Source organism: Muntiacus reevesi, chromosome 8 (genome assembly GCF_963930625.1).
Source record: "Muntiacus reevesi chromosome 8, mMunRee1.1, whole genome shotgun sequence".
NCBI lineage: Eukaryota > Metazoa > Chordata > Mammalia > Artiodactyla > Cervidae > Muntiacus > Muntiacus reevesi.
In genome coordinates this window covers 96,380,244-96,401,760 of record NC_089256.1, presented here as the reverse complement: position 1 = coordinate 96,401,760, position 21,517 = coordinate 96,380,244, and the positions used below count along the sequence as shown (strand labels likewise).

Genomic DNA, 21,517 nt, shown 5'->3' with positions numbered 1-21,517 from the left:
TGCTTTAATAAATATAGTAATTAACATTTTGTTACAAAAAAAAGAAAAAGCCAATAGTCAAACCATTCAGAAATGAAACTCAGAGCCCAGGGGATTTCTAGAAGAAAATGAAAAAGAATTAGACAGCGTCAAATATAGACCTCTTCAAAGGGAAAGAGATCATTTAAACTTCCCTTTTACTTACTGAAATACATTCTGCATATTTTATTGCTTTTGTCATCTTGCTTGTTATAATCCAGCCAGTGAATGTTCAAAGAACATAAAATCCTACAAATAAATAAATGGAATATGAGTGAACTGACAAAAAACCAACAATTAAGATCAAGAGTCTTACATGGAAGCTTTGATTATATAAGGCAATTATGTTTCCCAGTGGTGTTCCAGGAGCATGCGATTTTTCAGGAGGAAAAATCAGAAAGTTTTAAGCTTCATGACACTCACATGTCTAATTAGCAGAGTTTAAGTAACTTGGAAACCTTATCTGAATCAGCATGTCACCAGGCAAAATTTGGGGTGATTAAAACTTTTTAGAATTAGATTTTTGGATAGTCTGGGTCAGCATGAGAAGCTGTAACAGACACGGACCTTTAAACAATTACATCATGGGCCATGTGGTTGGTAGCTCAACGTTCATCTGAGAAAGTACTGAAAACTGTACCAGAGGGAGCTTGGCAGATCATGCAGTGGTAGTCTCAAACAAAAGACCAAGTCACTTGTGAATACTTGTGAATTTTGCTGCTTGGATCAGGGAATATCCTCCCATCAGCAATTTGCTAAAGATTTCTGACCACAAGGTAATAAAATGGAGACAGCATTTACAAATTGAAAACATAATTCTTGGTGACAAATTGTTTTAAAAGCTAAGGTCCAAGGGTGAGTGACAGTTACTCAGTTATGTCTGACTCTTTGTGACCCCACGGACTGTAACCTGCCAGGCTCCTTTGTCCATGGAATTCAGGCAAGAATACTGGAGTGGGCTGCCATTTCCTCCTTCAATATTGGCCAAGAGAAAAGTGCAAACATTTTATAATATTATGGTAAAATTATGGTGAAAAGGAAAAGCAATGGATGGATCACTATCTGATAGTCTCAGTGAGTATGTTTCTCTCTCAGACCCTGGAGTGAAAAAGATATCTTTTCAGATAATTGGGGTGTTACTTCAATCAGTGCTATAGTCACAGGGAATTGTTGACATTTTTGCCATCAGCTTGTTCTTAATACATAAAATACATATGTAGGGCAGATTAAAGGCTTCCCTGGTGGTTCAGTGTGGTAAAGAACCCACCTGCCAAGCAGGAGATACACGTTTGATTCCTTGGTCAGGAAGATCCCCTGGAGAAGAAAATGCCAACCCACTCCAGTATTCTTGCCTGGGAAATCCCACGGACAGAGGAGCCTGGTGGGCTACAGCCCATGTAGATGCAAAAGAGGTGGACGTAATTTAGCAACTAAATAGAAGCAGCAGCTGGGCAGATGAAAGGTAATATATTGTTATATAAACAGTAAATAAGGGGACTAACCAGAAGGCCAAATTCAGGTTTTGGGAAAAGGGCGGGGGTATGTCTATTGCATATGTTTGGTGTCAAATGCAGAATGGCCAGAAGATAGAAGGGAGTAGGAACTGACAAATTAAAAGCCTTGTTAAACAGATAAGGAGAATGGAAAAATGAAAAAGTATGTGGTGACAGGAAAGATTGACTGGACTTGATTACATTTATAGATGAAAATGGAAATTAAGGGTAAGAGACAACTTTGTATAAAAGCCTAGCACTCTGTGTATCGATATTAACTCTACCTCTAACCATGATAGGGAATCAATAAGTTAAAATAATTTATTAAAGCTGCTGTCAGAAAAAGTGCTACTATATTTATTTTTAATTAAACTCTAAGTATCTATGAGTGCCATCACCAAGGAATTATTTTTAGCTAATATAACTCTCAAGTGTCTCTCGAAGAGCCTAAGTAAATAGGACCACATTTTTCCCCACAGTAGCACACATTAACATAACCGTAAGATTTAGGGTCCTAAAGCCTTGAGAATAACATGAGAGGAAGAATGAAGGTTTACTTTAAAATTTCATGAACTGTGAGTGCAAAAGCTGAGAAAGGTATGCAATGAGGGAGAAATTAGAAGGAAAGTGGAGAACAGGGAAAATCAGGTCAGGGTTTGGCACGAGTATTACTTGACTTCTGTTCTGTCATCACCAATCAGAAGAAAATGTTTTTGATGAAACTGTGAAATTGAGAGGAAAAGACAAAGACATCATATCTTTGTAATAATAAAAACTGCTACATATTAACTCATCTCTGTTTATTCATGTAAACATGAGTGTACTTATTGGAAGGGCAAGAAAACTGTACTTTTCACATTTTGAATATCACCTGACTCCTTGGTAAGCAATTAAACAGCCCTGAACCTTACCCAGGATAAATAATGTGATTATTTGTGTTTACATATTTTTCACTGGAAGTGAAAATAAGACAAAAGTTGAGTCGAAAGAGAAGGCTAACTCAAATATTGAGAAATGATGAGTAGGATGTGGATAGGGAATCCGTCCTTGAGAAGCGGGGTTTTGAGGGCCACTGGAGGAAGACTACCTAATATAAACGCAGGCTGTTACATCCTGACTTCTAAACACTGGTGGCCGCAAACCAGCCTTCCATGTATAAAACTGGCTCTGTGGGGTAAAAACTAGGTAAAACAGGATGGTTCTATAATAGCTGACAAGCGAAAAGGAAAGAAAGAAACCACCTCAATCTTTAAAGCCACACCTACAAAAAGAAAGCAGGCCCCGATCATGGCTGCTTTGACTGTCACATCGAGGTCTGCAGGAACGTGGATCCCAAAGTTGTCGGCGTTGGTGAAAACATCGTTCACAAAGCCTGACCAGTACTTGGAGATCTTTCCAATTGTAAGCTTTTCATTAATGGTCTTCACCTTTCAAAAGAAAATAAGAGGCTGTAAATTTGAAGGTTAAGCCTATGATTTTACATTTCTCCATGTTTACTTCATGAGATATAAGAATAATTTTATTCATCATCTTTAAATGACAGTTCAATGGCACTCATTCCTTTATATAATCTTAGGTTTGTCAATTTAACTTTCCAGTTTGTTATTCAGGAATTTTGCTTCTCTGACATTTTTTTAACCATCATAATCTCTTTTTTTCTCCTTTCTGTATGCAGACTGAGAATTTAACTGCAATAAGTCATTAAGGTCAGACTGCCACAAGATGGCAGCAGGGACATAGTTTCAATTACATAGTCTAACCATAATGATAACCCTCCTACCTGAGGTCCACATTTTAAATTTGAATTCTTCATGCAAAAAAAAGAAAGAAAAATATTTTTGAGAAAGATTTTAGAGGAAATTTTTTAGATCAAATTAATTTCTATGTATAATTTTTTTTATTGCTAAGATTTTATAATTACTAATTTGCTTAAATATTATCAGTTCAGTTCAGTCACTCAGTTGTGTCTGACTCTTTGTGACCCCATGGACTGCAGCACGCCAGGCCCCTCTGTCCATCACCAACTCCCAGAGTTTACTCAAACTCATGTCCACTGAGTGGGTGATACCATCCAACCATATCTCATCCTCTGTCATCCCCTTCTCCTCCCACCTTCAATCTTTCCCAGCATCAGGGTCTTTGCCAGTGAGTCAGTTCTTTGCATCAGGTGGCTAAAGTATGGGAGTTTCAGCTTCAGCATCAGTCCTTCCAATGAACACCCAGGACTGATCTCCTTTGAGATGGACTAGTTGGATCTCCTTGCAGTCCAAGGGACTCTCAAGAGTTCTCCAACACCACAGTTCAAAAGCATCAATTCTTTGGTGCTCAGATTTCTTTATAGTCCAACTCCCACATCCATACATGACCACTGGAAAAACCATAGCTTTGATTAGATAGACCTTTGTTGCTTTTTAATATGCTGTCTAGGTTGGCCATAACTTTTATTTCCAAGGAGCAAGTGTCTTTTAATTTCATGGCTGCAGTCACCATCTGCAGGATTTTGGAGCGCTCCCCCGCCCCCCCCCCCCACCAAAATAAAGTCAGCCACTGTTTCCCCATCTATTTGCCATGAAGTGATGGGACCGGATGCCATGATCTTAGTCTTCTGAATGTTGAGCTTTAAGCCAAATTTTTCACTCTCTTCTTTCACTTTCATCAAGAGGCTCTTTAGTTCTTCTTTGCTTTCTGCCATAAGTGTGGTGTCATCTGCTTATCTGAGGTTATTTGTATTTCTCCCAGCAATCTCGATTCCAGCTTGTGTTTCCTCCAGCCTAGCATTTCTCATGATGTACACTACATATAAGTTAAATAAGCAGGGTGACAATATACAGCCTTGACATACTCCTTTCCTGATTTGGAACCAGTCTGTTGGTCCATGTTCAGTTCTAACTGTTGCCTCCTGACCTGCATACAGGTTTCTTAGGAGGCAGGTCAGGTGGTCTGGTATTCCCATCTCTTTAAGATATTCTCAGTCATTGCTAATTTCATTTTTATGTTATACTCAGACATTTACTGGAGAAGGCAGTGGCACCCCACTCCAGTCCTCTTGCTTGGAACATCAAATGGACAGACGAGCCTGGTGGGCTGCAGTCCATGGGGTCGCAAAGAGTCGGACACGACTGAGTGACTTTGCTTTCACTTCTCACTTTCATGCACTGGAGAAGGAAATGGCAACCCACTCCAGTGTTCTTGACTGGAGAATCCCAGGGACAGAGGAGCCTGACAGGCTATGGTCAATGGGTTTGCTGAAGAGTAGGACATGACTTAGCAACTAAAAAACAATACCATAAATATTAAAACTCTTAAGTACTCCTCAATTATAGGGCTTATTTTTATTCTTTACTCTTAGGAAAGTTATGCCAAGAACTTTTGGAGTGCGGTGGGCTTGTGACAGCCCATTTTGTGAGATGTACACTGTACTCTAGGTGAGTCATGTTCCCTGAAATCCTGTAAACTTAATGTCCTATGTGAGATATACATGAAAGAATAGAGTGAATAAACAAAAGAGAAATACATACTTTAGACTATTTCCTCTAAGATTTATTTCTAGGAAAAACTGTTAGGGAAAAGGAAAAGAGGGGAGCAGAGGATGAGATGGTTAGATGGCTTCATCGACTCAATGGATGTGAATTTGAGCAAAGTCTGGGACATCGGGAAGGATACAGAAGCCTGGCCTGCGCAGTCCAAGGGGTCGCAAATCGTCGGATACCACCTAGCGACTGAACAAAGCTGTTAAGATAGTTCATGTTCTTACACATTGAATTTGCAAGTACTTACTGTCTTCTGACTTACACACATATGTTTATACGAGAATTGATTGCTTTACAAAATGAAGTTAGCAAGTCTTACTTACATAGCTTTTAAATTAACGGTATTTAATGGAGTGTGCTCTTGAGATGAGAATTGGGATATGTTATCACCAGGGATATAGGAAAGAAGATGTAATCTCAGCGATTCTAAACTAAATATATTTGCTTTATACCATAGGTGCCATAATTCCACATACATCAAATTTTTGTAGTATGTTCTAAAAAAAATTCCTGAACTTTCTGTCTCTGGAATTATGAGTTATTATTGGCATGTACAATATTACTTATTCCATTATTTCACAAATATATTATTTTCTGAATTTACTTCAGAAGTATTTCATGATTTGAACATTTAAAAAATTGAATTATGTTGCAAAAAATCAGGACCTAAGAGAAACAGTCCTTCATTTGTCAATCGTACCTCAAAATCCACATCGCCAAAACAGCCACATGTTGCACAAGGACCAACAATTTTCAAAATATCTTCTTTGTTTGCATTTTGGATTGTGAATTTAGGCAGAAAGGGGTCCCACTTCTGTGCAACATAACCAACTATAGAGCCAGGAGGGGCTTGGATTTCTAACTGTAGGAAGAGATAATAATAAAATAAGATTTCCTAAGTTACTGTATTTTAATTTTACTATAATGTCTGCTTACTTCTAAATAGTATATATAAAAGATTCTAAATATCTGCTTCTATGGATTTTTAAAATAATTTTTAGAAACAAAGAAATTCACTGTATAGATATTGTTCTTCATGATTCACTAAAAGTCCATGTCTTTGATCTTCATTCCCTGAGGAGAACCTACGCCAGGCCTGTCTTCTGACCCTGGGATACTGGCTTCTTTGCCGTGTCTGTTCCAAGTACAATAGTTGGCCAAGCATTGAAGTTGTTTCCTATGATATGCTTCATATTTATCCCCTCTTGGTTGTTGTCACAACACACATCTGTTTTTAAGCCTCACTTCTTGATTCTTATAATTTTTTTTCCTCTTCTATTTGTCAACTTCAGCTTCTCTGTACTAACAAACGCTTCTTGGAGAGTTACAGTTGTTACACACCAATTTGACTTCTGTTTCATTTTGTCCAAAGCATTAAAAGAATATCGTTTGCGTTTTCAGAGCTGACTAGTATATTGCCCCATTATTATTCATCCCCCTAATTTCTTGATTGTCCATAATATTGTATTTCAACATATTTATTTAGTCAATTCAAATACTTTTTATTAATAAAATAAGCTGGAATTGGGTGAAAATGATGACTATTGTTTGCTTTTAAATCAAGCCAGCTCTCCATCACCTGATCTCCTTTCGTCTTTTCTTCCTTGTTAAGTTCATAGTTTTATGTGCATGTCTGTAGTGTTTTTGGATAGACAAAGGTATTCTCAATAAGACTTTTTAGAATTACATAGATTTATTCTAGGATCACTTCTAAAGTAATTGATTTGATTTCAACCAAATTAAAAATATACTAATCAGTATTAGGATGCATCTTATGTTTAATTTATGTGACATGGGGTTACTTTGAAATAAAATATTAATTGTCAGAAATGTTATAATGGGTGTATGTTCTGGGTTATACTGACTTTAGCATCTTGGGGCATATTAGATCTTGAATATTCCCAGTAGAAGGATAAAAATTCTTGGGCTGCAAGAATTTGAGTACCTTAGCAATCCTATCACTTGACCAGATAATTGCCTATAAAGAGTTTCAGAATTAGCTTCAACATATATTGTTAGAAACTTCTCTACTTAAGGAGAGTTCCATATTAATATTTACTTCCCATTGTGCTAAGTAGAATATTTATACATAGGCCCTCAATAAAGAAACTTGGGCTTGAAAAACGATACCTGGATCAAATCATTCTTATGCTATATTCTAGATGTGTGATCATAGGTGAGAAACCCTAAGCCTCAGTTTCCTCCATTGCAAAATGTAGACAGTAAAACCTATTCTTCTCACTTAGAGGTTCCTGATATCAAAGATATCAAAGTAGTATATATTCCACAGAAACTTACCTGCATCATGTCAATGAGAGTTATTTCTATAGATTCACTAAAAGGTGATGAAACTCTAATATAAATTAAAATATAATAATCAGATGATTCCCTCTAGAAGAATAACACAGTCTTTGCTGAACCTTGAAGTTTGTCATACACGGGTAAATGGAACGTGAGATTCTGTTCTAAAAATAATACTGACCCAAGAGATTCCTTTAGGAGAGTTTAGTATCACTCAGCACTCTCTGAACTTTGTGCCAATGAGAAGATGAAGAGTAGGTCTGCTTAAGATATTACCTAGCTAATACAGAGATTCAGGAGGATGTGTCTCATGTACATGATGCATGAGCTGTCTTTCCAAATTAACACCACGGAAGCCACTATAGGTTTTCATTGGAAATGAAAATAAGTTGTTCTGATCTTAAAGGAGCAACATTCTAATTCAACCAAGTGAAAGGTTAATGGCCTGGTATTGCCAGCTGAATGTCATTTATTAAAGAAATAATTGCTCCCCTTTCCAACTGTGGAAAATAAAAGCACACCCAGGTCGGGGCCTAACCTCTTGTAGGCAGCAAGGGCACCAGCAGCTGTTACACCTCAAGGGCCTGCTGACTGTAATCACCTCTTGACCTGAGTTATCGGTGATCTTCAGAATGCATGATCGCAGAGTGGAACAGAAGGTACGGTTGAAGCAGATGCTTTCCTCCACTGCAAAGTATATTCTTTGTCCCAAGCTGTTTTTAATCTCATATTTGTTGGCGGTCTCAGTGCCTAGTATCACTAATGGAGCAAAAAAAAAAATTATCAAAATCATGCTACTGCTTAGGATCAGACCTTTCTATGAGTAAAAATCATAGTGTTATTAAATAAAGCAGCTTGACTGATTAGTTATTAAGTACATAGTATCTTCTTCAGATGAATCTATTTCTGTACTCTAAATGTTGAGGATTTAGCCATAGAAACCAAAGTAGACTCTGAACAGGCTGTGCAATTGATAAATTCTGATTCCTGTCACACGACCTACATGGACACTTAGGGGAGCAATGCTCTAGAGAAGAATCACACTCAAATTATTCTGTCATTGTTATGGAATTTACTGGGACAACTCACAGTGATGCTAATGCTTCTGTCTAAAAGTCTGTCTGATACTATATCTACAGCTTCATGCTATCCATTTATTTCAGTTTTGACATAACTGAGGCGTCATATAGAAGATTAAGGACGAACATACTTAAGTAATTTGAGTATTCATCATTATAAATTTGTGCCCTGTTAAATGATTTGGTTTTTGATGAACACTGACAGTATGATAAAACAGTAGAACTTTATTTTGATGTTTTTTTGTTGGTCTCAGCCTCAATTTCTATGTCTGAAATTGTTAAGAAAATTTAAATTATTAGCAGCCATGGAAATGACTAAATAGCTTTTATTACTTCAAGATTAAAAATAATGTTACATTCCTTGGAGAAGGAAATGGCAACCCACTCCAGTATTCTTGCCTGGAAAAGTCCATGGACAGAGGAGCCTGGCGGGCTGCAGCCCCTGGGGTTATGTGGCTGAGCATGTGAGCACGAGGGTAGAGGGAGATGGGTGGGTAGCAATAAACTGGTAGAATTAAAATAATAATAATAATAATGTTACATTCCTAATGACAATATCATCAACGATTTGGGGAGTTTTATACTTTTAGGCTTATCTGTATCACACTAATAATTTTACTTTCAATGGGAGAGAGGTCCAAGAGAGAGGGGACATATGTATACCTATGGCTGATTCATGTTGGTGTTTGACAGAAAACAACACAATTCTGTAAAGCAATTATCCTCAATTAAAAAATAAAAAAAGAGAAACCTTTCCCAGAAAAAAATAGACCTAGTGCTCTTTTTTATTTAATTCTATCCTAAATATTCTAAATATTTAACTTTATTGTTTATAAACTACTTAGTTTTACATTTTAATAATTACAGAATGTACTTACTTCCAAGAAGTTCCACCTGCTGGTGTATAATTATCAGGTCTAACTGTTAAAAGATGACATGAAAGAAATAAAAAATATTACATCACAGGTCTTTGAAAACCTTTGCAGCTATTACTATTAACCTGTTTACTGGACTACATGAAATTAGGTGTTTTTCATGTTCTCTGTGAGGAAAATGGTGGAAAACAACTCACATTTTATAATGAAGGGAAAAAAAGCTAACATGGTTTTTACTCAAGTAAAAATTACAAGAACCTTGAAAATTTCTAAGCAAAATTGCTCTGAATAAGAATAGGATCTGTAGTTAGCTCTGAGTTTTTCCTGTGGTAATAAGATAGCTCTTGGAAATTATACCAATACCCTTGAGAATATTTTTAAACAGTCTCTGAATAAGAATGCCTATAAAGTTTTAAGCTTCTTTCTCACTCTCTTTCTTTAAAAGAAATGAGCCAAGCGGATGCAAACAGTAATGGCCTGCACGCCTGGCCTCTCCTCAGCCCAAACTTTTCCACTCCATCATGTTCCTGACTGTGATGGAAAGTCTGTAAAAGCTGAGAAAGGCTATTCTTTAATTTCTTTTTTCAGTCACACTTTTCTTTCAACTAAGGGAAAAAAATCCATAAATCCTGTCAACAAAATGCCAGTTTAAGCAGAAAAGAGTTAAGCTTCTAAATGCATGACACATTAAAACTTGCCTATGCAATTAAAAATGAAGTTAATTTATAGAGATAAATCAGTCTCAGGTAGTTGAGACATGACTATGTTAAATAGAATACAATGCAAATGGTTTTTTAAAGGAAATATTTAAAATATGTTCTTAGAATGAATTTTATCTGTATATATTTTAATTTTCATATTCAGCACTTAAAGATTCACTAAGGTAAAATCATGAACATTGAATACAGTACTGATTATTGCCTTTTTGAATGCTTCATTTTCCATTTTGCCTTAAAATTTTCACTTTATTCTTCTTTCACATTAACAAACTCACTGATAACTTTCAAATAAATGTAGTAATTGCTGACATTTGGAATTGATTGGGCAATCACAAGCCCAAAATATATGAAATTATCTTATCTCCTTCTTCTTGTATATCCTGAGGTAGAGGTAAAAACTAGTATCATTTCTACTTATTATTGATAAAAGTGAACATATGCCCTCCTTTCCAAGATTCACAAACATACTTTTTACAAAAATAATTTATGATATAAGATGTTCTTGACCATATTTAAACAGCTACGACGAAAGCTGTAAGAAATCTTAGAGCTGGTCTTTGTCATGAGGTGTCGTTGGTTCTGTTTCCCTCTTTTGAGGAAAGAGGAGGGCTGACAGAAGAGGGGGGATATGCCCGATGGTTCAGCAGTGGGTCTGTGCAGGCCCAGACGGTGAAGTGTCTGCCTGCAACGGGGGGCGCCCGGGTTTGATCCCTGGGCGGGGTGATCCCCGGAGAAGGGAAGGCTCCCCGCTTCCGTGTTCTCACCTGGAGAATCCGTGGGCTGTAGCCTGGCGGGCGATATCGTTCACGGGGTGTGGAAGAGCTGGACACAACCGAGTGGCTAAAACCTCCCCCCCACGTGGGCATAACTTAGAGGTGCAGAAGGAGTTCTGGGGTGCGAAAGTAAGGTGTGAGCTTAGGAACTTCGACTATTTAACCCCTGGACTTTAGAGACCATTAGTTGAAGAGGCTAATTGTATGTCTCTGACATCTAGCAATAGTGGTTGTTTATTTAATGACTACCTTGAGGCAGTCACTGTGCTAGATACTTGACACAGGGTCTGACTTAGTCCTCACACATCAGAGAACGGGATGTCATTACATGTAACACGTGAGGAAACAATCCCAGAGACAGTGGTTTTGCTCGAGATCATAGAGCTTGTAAGTGGTTAGGCTGGGATATGAACCCAGGCAGATACCATGGGTTTCAACTCGCTCTCTACTCTGCTGTACCAGCAAAACGCAGCTAACCTTAGGAACTGGGAGAAACAACTCTTAAGTGACACTGTGGAACTTCTGAGTACCCTTCCTCCCTGCTTACACTTATACTCACCCATCCTCTCTGATAACCTCAGATGTGATCTCTCTCTGTGGACAAACCTCCTGAATATGAGGGGTCCTGGTTTTGGCTGTTCTTCTAGTTTCCTTTAAGTAGCCCTGGGCCACTTATAAACTGTGGTCCAAAAGAGCATTTTCCATCTTTTGCTATTAACTGATGGACCAGGAATTGTTGGAAACTTTAAACAGATTGCATCCTGTATTCAGGTGTTAGGACAAGCAGAACACTGCTAGAGTAAGAAAGCTTCAGAGTGGACCCCGAGTGACAGCCTGGGAAACGGATGCACCATCCACATGCATAATTTATCAGGTTTACGGGTATCAGTGATTCCGTTTAATATATGTATCGAGTTGGCCAAAAAGTTCATTTGGATTTTTCCATAACATGTTACAGAAAAACCCATAAGAAACTTTTGGTCAACCCAGCACTTCAAAATAAATGGAATCTTGCATGTGCCTTTATAAATTTTAACTCAGTACTCTGATCTGTAGGTGACTAAATGAAAGTTATCCTTTGATGCTTATAGGATAAAATATTATTGACTATTATCAATATGTTAATTTAACTTAGAATGAATAGACTTCGATCCCTGGGTTGGGAAGATCCCCTGGAGAAGGAAATGGCAACCCACTCCAGTATTCTTGCCTGGAGAATGGACGGAGGAACCGGGCAGGCTACTTCCCATTTGGTCAGAAAGAGTCAGACATGACTGAAGTGACTTAGGACAATCTATAATACATGAACAACATATATGTGCACACAATCATATGTAAATATATATGTATATTTTTATATGAATGTGTATATAAACATATACACAAACACACACACACACTTGCCACCTGGGGGTTTATTTTCAATTTGTTAGTGAAAACATGATTATCAATAGTTACTGGATAATCATGATTAAAAGAGTGGGTGATTTTTTAAATATTTACGTTAAGATTTTAATTTGGATGCATTTTTATTGAATATTTTCCTGTTTGTTGAAGCATTGCACTATTTTCAAATATTCATAATTTTATTGTGGTTTTTAGATAAAAGCTCACAAAATTCTTCATATATATATATATGTTTATGTTTCTCACAAACTGGAAGAATTAAACTTAAAATGCTTATTCATCCTGTTCTGTATGCACTGCTTTAAAGCAAATGTGTTCTTTTAGTATAAAGACTATAAAATCTATTCCCTTTGAAGGAAAATACCCAGCAATTTGTGACACATTTTTTGTTTTCTGAAAAAGAGTACCAAAGGTATACATTTGGAAAACTGACTTTGTTTTAGAACTGAAGCCAGTGGGCTCATATCTCTATCAAATATGAAAAAAAAAGTGTGTTCATGTCAAGCATCTGGCCCTGGGTATGTCATTGTTCGTGGATGGAAGAAGAATGTGTGATGACCATATGTGACCATCACACCCCAGCCCTCTGGCACTGGTGTGCCACTTTCATCCTTGGCGAAACCTTGTCTGACAACATTCCCAAACAGCTTGCAGCAGTTAATCAACTCTAGTCAGCTATTACAGCTGACCCTTTTTGCAGATGGAAGATGGTGGCTTAGCTTTTCCAGCTCTTTTACATATCTCCCTGAGCTCTCCAGCCTCTAAAGTACATTAGTGTGCCAGTGGGTTTCTGAAGAAGGCATCTGCAGTTATTAACATTTTCCCAGGAACATATGCTGTGTGCAGCTTAAACCCTATCAGGCATAACAGAAATCTCTTGCACCTTAAGGGAATTAACACAGAGATTTGATTTTGATAAAAGAGATAGACTTTATAGTTAGAAAGAGTGCCAAACAAGCTGAAAATTGAAGTGCATGTGCTGACATCTCAATATTAGTGTATTTCTAATTTTGTGTAGGGTGAATATAAAAGCATCAAAAATATATACAAATATCAACTGCAACTTACGTGCCATAAAATTCAGATGATATTTCTTGACTGATTTATTATAAAGCTTGAATCACTGCTTACCCTCCAATGACTACAACAGTGACTATACTTAATAATAATATGATGTTTCAAGCAAATTGTCCCAGAGACGGCAACAGCATCAGAAGACGGAAATGCTAGCTTGATAGCTTGATTTCTCTTGGATTTCCGTCCACCTTACCTTTTAAGACTCAGTTGATGATGTTAAGCTCTCAACTTATTGAGAAAGTCTCTCCTGAGTACTTCGATCTTTAGCAACCTTTCTCTTCTCTTTATTGTTTAGTCACTGAGTCTTGGCCAACTGTTTGCGACCCCACGGACTGTAGCACACGCAGCTCCTCTGTCCATGGGGTTTCCCCGGCAATGATACTGGGGCGGGTTGCCATTTCCTCCGCAGGGATCTTCCCGACCCAGGGACTGAACCTGCGTCTCTTGGGTCTCCTGCACTGCGGTGCATTCTTTACCCCTTCAGCCACCAGGGGAGCCCTCCCGTCCTTCTCTGGCTCTGGCACCCAGCCTCGCATTTTTTGTCTTTGCCAAAGAGGCTGCAGAATGTTTGGGTGAGAGGAACTAGGTTTTACACCATTTATGTGCCTTGATTGTAACAGGTACTCAATTAATATCCTTTAATTAAATAGCTGTAGGTGACTAGACATATTAGACAATTCCTCTAGGGTTTAAATTTGCTGACACCTTGAGCGATGAGGAGAAGGAGGATAATGTGCTAAACAGCTCAATCAAAAAGGTTTAGTCTTCTCTCTGTGTCAGGTAAATAAGGAAAATGGAAGTGGTTAAAAAAGAAGGCAAAAGTTTCTTGCCAAGTAATAAAAATAAATAAAAGACAGATTGTATAACGCTTTTCTCACTTCAATAAGTTATTTGCTGAAGTTTTTAGTCTTGACTGGCAGGAAAGAAATCAAGTTTGTATTCGTCTTAAAGGGAAAGAACTTTGCAGAAATAGAGAGATAAAAGCACCTGGCTTAAATACTCTAGACCGGGAGGGAGGTTTCCTGGCGGAGGGGCACCCCGCTGCCACACTTGGGCCCCCGGACTGGAAGGTACGATGCGAAGGCCGTGGCCTGGGTCTGAAGCTCCCGGAAGAAAGCCAGGCAGACCTCTGCTTCTTTGGCTCTGTGCATCTGCAAAAGAATGACAGTCCCAGCCCATAAGTAAATGTAGGCCATTTTATTTAGTCCATCTTATAACATTTCCTGCTGTTATAAGGGTCGAGTGTCTCCCACCTAGCCTCTCACCTCAGTGCCCCTTCCTTCATTTCCTATATTCGCTGTCACCGCCACTTCACCTTGGAGCCAGAGAAAAAGGAATGTGGGTGTGAGAAAAAGCTGGATAATTTGGGCAAAATAAATCATTTTAGAAAATATGTTTTTGAAAGCAAGTGAAACTTCTATTTAAAGAACCGAAAGATTATAAACTCAAATGGAAAATCAATGACCAAAGAAACTGGGCATTCTCAAAAAAGGATGATCTTAGACATAGATTTTGAATCATACTTGATGACTTTTGAATATATTCTCCCTTCCTCAAATATTATGAAGTTGCCTCGTGATTTCCAAGATTATTTTGTCTCTTTTCATCAGTCATACCGCTATGCATAGATTTAACTCAGTGGTTCTTACACTTTAGCCTGCAACAGAGCCGCCTGGCCTGCCTCTGAGCTGTTTCTGTCGTGTCCAGCTCTCTGTGACCCCATGGACTGTTGCCCACCAGGCTCCTCAGTCCATGGGTTTCTCCAGGTAAGAATGCTGGAGTGGGTTGCCATTTCCTTCTCCAGGGAATCTTCTCAACCCAGGGATCGAACCCACATCTCTTATGTCTTCTGCATTGGCAGATGGGCTCTCTACCTCTAGTGCCACCTGGGAAGACCAAAAACCACCTTGGAGGCCTTAGCAAAACACACATTTCTGGGCTCACTCCAGACTTGCTGATTCAGTGGATGGAGTGGGGATGGGGCTTGAGAATTTGCAGTTCTAATAAGTTCCCAGGCAAACTAATGCTGCTGGACTGACAATATATACTTTGAGAACTAATGAGAATATTTGAAACTAATTTATGAGATTCTTAAGGGCAGTGTAATATCTAAATTTAGCTGTGATTTCTCAATAAGCATCCAAAATCTTTTTGATTTACTAGAAAGTGTAAATCCCTTTGTAGCTCATCCAACATTATACAAGATAAAATAATTACAAAATTCTAAAATGTTTGACTTTGATTTTTCAAATAATCACCTGCTTTCTATATTATTGCCAGGTAAAATTGTTACTATTATGATTATCTCTTAGGTAGATATCTATTAGATTGAAATTTGGAAACTTACTATTTATCCTGCACTAGTCTGAAGCCCATGTGATATTATGCATATGACCTATAAATGGTACATGCAAAATTCTTCTTTTTCATTAAGAATATACTTTATTACCTTTCTACTATTATTTTTCCCTTTTCTTCCCACATGACCACCTTTGACTATTTTCCTCATTAGATACCATTAATCTTTTCAAGACTATCTGTGTTTTCATTTCTCGTCTTTATTAAGTCAAATTGGCAGACATCTCACATTTGCATTCGTTACATTTACATGTTGCTGTTTTAAATTGCGTGTATGTGTAGAGCAAGGTTCATGATAGGTGTTTTCAAATATCAGAGGAGCCATTATGAAGAAAAGTAACTTAGTGGATGAGATTGTTGGATGGTATCATCAACAGAATGAACATACGTTAGAGCAAATTCTGGGAGATGGTGAAGGACAGGGAAGCCTGGCATGCTTCAGTCCATGGAGTCACAAAGACCCAGACAAGACTCAGCTACTGAACAATGATGAACAACAAACTTAGACTATTTTGAAGACCTATGAATGGGAAAGACAAGGAAAACTGGTTCTGGATTAATAAGAGGAAGATATTTATGACAGCTGCACAAACATTTGGATAAGCATTCCTTGTACTTATACTAAAATCGGAGTAACAGCTTTATAATTCACAGTAGATTTAAATGGTCTCTCTTAAGCACTGACACCTAAGTCCATGTAATTTGTGTGTGTGTGTTGAAGGGAAGTATTATTCTGAATCTTTCAAACCTCTAAAGAGCAAATTTGAAGAAAGGACTGATTTTCTTTTGAATAGTATTCATTCCTCTTCATTCATTGTTTCCCAAACATATCTTGTATGAGCACTCGAGAGGGATTAAAAAAAAAAATGGTGAACGAATCTAGGCTCCAAGCTGTGGTCCTTTGGACACTAACGTAGACTGTTACTAGCAACAACTGGCTCACTAAGGTCATGGGTACATTTGATGTTAGTGAGGGACATTAATCGCCAGATGGTCCAATTATGATTTAAGCATGAGGTTGTGGGAGTAGACAAAATGGATCTCTAAGATTATACCAGTCTGACATTTAGAAATTGGACATGCTTTAGGGGTATGACTGAATGGAAACAAACTTGTCGTTTGGCCCCATGAAAATAGAGCCCCATACTGACAGAGTTATAGCAATTTGCTTCCCCAAAGGCCCCATCCTGAACTCCTCTCAGGTTTGGGACAGGCACAAAGGATATAGGTTTCAGAATTCCTCCTGCTCTAGGGAAAGGGGCCTGAATGAGAACCTCTCCTCAAGAGTGAGTCGCTGGGAAAACTGAGAGCAAGACTGTGTCAGATTGGGGAGAGGCGTGAACGCCAGCCTAGTAATAGCACCTGGAAAACAATAAAAGGGGCCACGCATCCTTTCATTGGCATAGTGCCCAAAGCACTGTTGTTATTGACTTTCAGAGGAACAGAGACAAAACTGCGATCTGGGGAACACTAGTTTAAAACGATAAAATTCAGAATAGTGCTTCACCTTGGAGATGGAGGTGTGTGGCTACTGAACAGTAAGGGACCTTTATGAGCTGCCAGAAATATTTTATGTCTTGATCTTGGGTAGTGGCTACACAAGTGTATCCTGATTTTAAAAATCACAGCTTAAGTTTGGTGCCTTTTATGCACTTAACTGTACCACATTATCCTTCAATTGGTAAAAAAAAAAAAAGGGATTAATTTCTAATAACAACTGATAAAAGTTTATTAGATTCTCTTTGTCAATTTTATTGTTAAAAAGATTAGCAAATTACTCCAATTTTATCTTGTAAGTTATTTTGCTGTGACAGAATGTGGTGGGTTACTGAATGTCTGGCAACTCGTTCTACATTCCTCACATAGGTCTTTAGATTTCATGGCATTGATGCGCTGTGGCCCAGATCACATCCAAAGTCTTTACTAGGAAGTGGAGACTCAGTCAGACACTGCTGAGAACAGCAGTCTGAGATCTCTTGCTTGCTCTTCTGGGATTTTGGCTTACATTGGAGCAGCAGAGACTTTGAAGATCTAAACTGAAGCTTCTGTTTCGTTTAGATCATCCTGGGAATGCCTGTTTTTCTCAAACTTTAAGTTTGAGATCAATGTGTTCATAAATTGTGTTTGTTTATACTAAACTAGGGGACTTCAGACCACACAAATATTTCTTCAGTTCTAATGGCATCCAGTGTCCAGACTGTCCTTTGATTTAGTGCTGACGGAACTGCCTGCGAAATGTGTGAAATGCCCAAGTAGCCTGTATTCCCTGGGAAAACGCTAACTGCCAATACAGATTAATGGGCCAGAGGACATCATGACAGTATAAATAATGTCTTTAAATCTATTTGAATAAAAGTCCACAAAAATACGATAAAGTGACTTGCCCCCGAAACAAGATTCCTAATTCAAAAGGAAACTTCATTTTTCACTTCTTTTAAGTACTAAAGGGTCCTCTCACAGACATTCTACCCACTTTATCTGTTAACTGTTGCAGAAACAGTGTTAGCTGTCTACTTAAAGTTTTACCTCTTAAGTTTAGTCTTGAGCCCTTATCATTTCTGAGCATCACTGCTTTTTTGGTAGGTTAATCATATTTTGATCATTATATTGCTTTCTAGTCACAAGTTTCTTCAAAGACTACGACCGCCAGTTGAAGAAGAAACTCCTTTGAATTTCTCTCTGGCTTTGAATTTCTATCCACTCTCTTAAAAATGTATAACTAGCTTATAAATATTTCACATCCTCTGCAACTCTTTACCTTACAGGCTACAGTCGTTGCTGTAACTCTTGCTTGATAAAGTGATGAAGTGTTTTGGACTGAGTCTTAGTGTCAGTCTTAAATGAAGGAAAGAATGTGCCAAGATTTTGTCTTCAAATATAAAAATGAGACACACATATATTAAAATTCATGATTTTGAAGTTCCATGTCTGTATTTTACAATTTGCTTGAGTTTTCCCAGTGATACTCAGAGACTAGTGTACAGTGACAAAAAGTGGAAAAAAAAATTACTTCCTTTGTTCCAAGTTAAATAGCATCCTAAGTGTATTTTGACAAAGGAAGCAAATAAGCGTACACATTTCTCTAATGTGGATCATTAATTTAATTTAAGATATTTTAAATCGGTGGACTCTGTTAATCCTATTTGTAATTAGGTTAAAAGGTTTCCACCAATTATAGTGATCACAATTCTTCATGATAAAACTTCATTAGAGCCTAGAGTTTAATGGCTTCTTCTGATAATGGAAAGAAAACACATTATAATTTCATTTTTATATCATTTCACAAGTGTTTTTAGTGAGATTGCAACTCATTACCTAAGAGCAGCATATCCCTTGTCTTCTGGGAAGTTCTTTAAGTGAGACAGCACTAATGAGATTTACATTTTCAGGGATGTGAGGAGAATTTACCAGTTCCCCTCCCAAAGTCTTTAACTAATCTGTTTGCTTAAATTAGTTTCTGTTTACTTTTTATATATAATTTAACATCAAATAAATTTTCAAAGATTTTTGCTTCATTGTTCAGAAATACTTGCTTCTAGTTCATTAAATTTACTAGGATTGCCTGAGAACACACATTTAATTCTCTATAATAAATGGCTGTATCACATATTTTAAATAGCAAATAGGAAATTTAAAAATATTGAACTATAACACTTTTAACTTATGTATGAAAAGTTCTCTACCAGTCTCTTTAAACTGGAAATATCAACTTGTGTTTGGCATTAAATATTCCCACTCTAAATTCTGCTCTGCAGCTTTTATCATTAAGTCATTAGGTTTATATTTATGATAACAAAAACACTGTTTACATCTTAACTTTTGGATTCTTGTAGGTAGAGTGGTTTTGTTTTTTTTAAAATTTATTTAATGTAACATGCTCTTTGGCATTCAAAGTTAAAAACTCCAAAGTTCCAAAGAACTAAATGACAGGTTTTAAAGTATCAATCTCACTGGCTGTAACACCTTACAACCTATATTTTCAGTCATAAGGAAAATATTATTAGTTGCCTATATTTACTCTTACCTTTAGAGGCCATGAATACGTCTTAGTCACTTCGTCAAAGGCAGCCAGGTTAAAAGAGAGGCTCTTCTTGTCGCAGCAAGTAGAGAAATGCAGCAGGCACAGAACTTCAGAGGGTGCCTGTCTGCTTCTCAGCTTACAAACCCCAGAGGAAGGGAGAGCCGGCTGCTTCCGGAGCGCTGCCTTTTATCATTTTGAACAACAGGGGGAGACAAAGCTATCATCAAAAATAAACACTACTCACAAACCATCATCCCACTTGGTGGCTGAAGGACCAATTGGAAAAGAATAAAAACCCAAAAAGGAAAATTGCAATACTTATTTTTATGGACCTTATTTCCACTTAATGTTTAAAAATTATTGCTTGAAATATGTATTTTTTTCCTTCACTGCTATAGCAGAAATATTTTGTTTTTCTAATTTCTAGCAATCTCCTGTAACAGAGTCTGTGATAAAACATTCTATCACATGTAGGTTTCTGAGAGTTTTAAAGATATTTTTAAAGTTTTAAAATTTTTGAGCAGTCATATTCTTATGTTTTCTCAGGATTTCTTCCTACTCTGTCTCCCTATAACAAGAAAATAATTATTTCATGGTAGTTATATACATAGATATATATTTAGCTTATTTTTATTTGAATGTTATTAATCAGAGGAATTTGAAAATGCAAACATTCAATAATTTAAAATTAACTGAAACACAGAGGTAATATTTCACTGCATTGCATTTAAATTTTTTTCCCAAGGGAAAAAAAATAACTGTAACCTTGACTAACCAGCTTATATTTCTAAATGCCCATGGAGATTTTGTTCACCAAGTCAGTGCCCTGGTTGATATAATACACAGAGGTTGAATTAGTTGGATTTACTACTTTATCAGTCACACTGTCTACTTCTAAAAATAGTAAAGTGGCCTGAGAAGGCATAGATGGTGATGAAAAATCAAAAAGTCAGCTCACAGGTTGTAGAGCAACAAAAGTGTAGGATCTTCCTATTTGGCAAAGAAGTGTTTCTTTTTGTTGTTGTTTTGAAGTGTTCGAGGTTGAAATGAGTTATTTGAGTTATAATTTTGCATAAAAGGTGTATAAATATGACTAGTATTTTTTATTTTTCAGTGGGTTTTGTCATACATTGACATGAATCAGCCATAGAGTTACACGTATTCCCCATCCCGATCCCCCTCCCACCTCCCTCTCCACCCGACTCCTCTGGGTCCTCCCAGTGCACCAGGCCTGAGCACTCGTCTCATGCATCCCACCTGGGCTAGTGATCTGTTTCACCATAGATAATATACATGCTGTTCTTTCGAAACATCCCACCCTCACCTTCTCCCACAGAGTTCAAAAGTCTGTTCTGTACTTCTGTGTCTCTTTTTCTGTTTTGCATATAGGGCCATCGTTACCATCTTTCTAAATTCCGTATATATGTGTTAGTATGCTGTAATGTTATCTTTCTGGCTTACTTCACTCTGTATAATGGGCTCCAGTTTCATCCATCTCATTAGAACTGATTCAAATGTATTCTTTTTAACAGCTGAGTAATATTCCATGGTGTATATGTACCACAGCTTCCTTATCCATTCATCTGCTGATGAATGAATCTAGGTTGCTTCCATGTCCTGGCTATTATAAACAGTGCTGCGATGAACACTGGGGTGCACGTGTCTCTTTCAGATCTGGATTCCTCAGTGTGTATGCCCAGAAGTGGGATTGCTGGGTCATATGGCAGTTCTATTTCCAGTTTTTAAAGAAATCTCCACATTGTTTTCCATAGTGGCTGTACTAGTTTGCATTCCCACCAACAGTGTAAGAGGGTTCCCTTTTCTCCACACCCTCTCCAGCATTTATTGCTTGTAGACTTTTGGATA

General features: G+C 37.5%; 1 protein-coding gene across 1 annotated transcript; it reads right to left on the bottom strand.

Annotated features, from left to right (window-relative positions):
- Positions 1-228: 228 nt before the first annotated feature.
- PLSCR5 (phospholipid scramblase family member 5) lies at positions 229-19,667 on the bottom strand. The gene is made up of 7 exons (XM_065942937.1): positions 19,655-19,667; positions 14,260-14,423; positions 9,300-9,342; positions 7,881-8,101; positions 5,742-5,903; positions 2,777-2,938; positions 229-267 (listed from the first exon to the last, which is right to left on the bottom strand). Exons 1-7 carry the CDS (start codon positions 19,665-19,667, stop codon positions 229-231), a joined length of 804 nt encoding a protein of 267 aa, XP_065799009.1.
- Between the last annotated feature and the right edge of the window lie 1,850 nt (positions 19,668-21,517).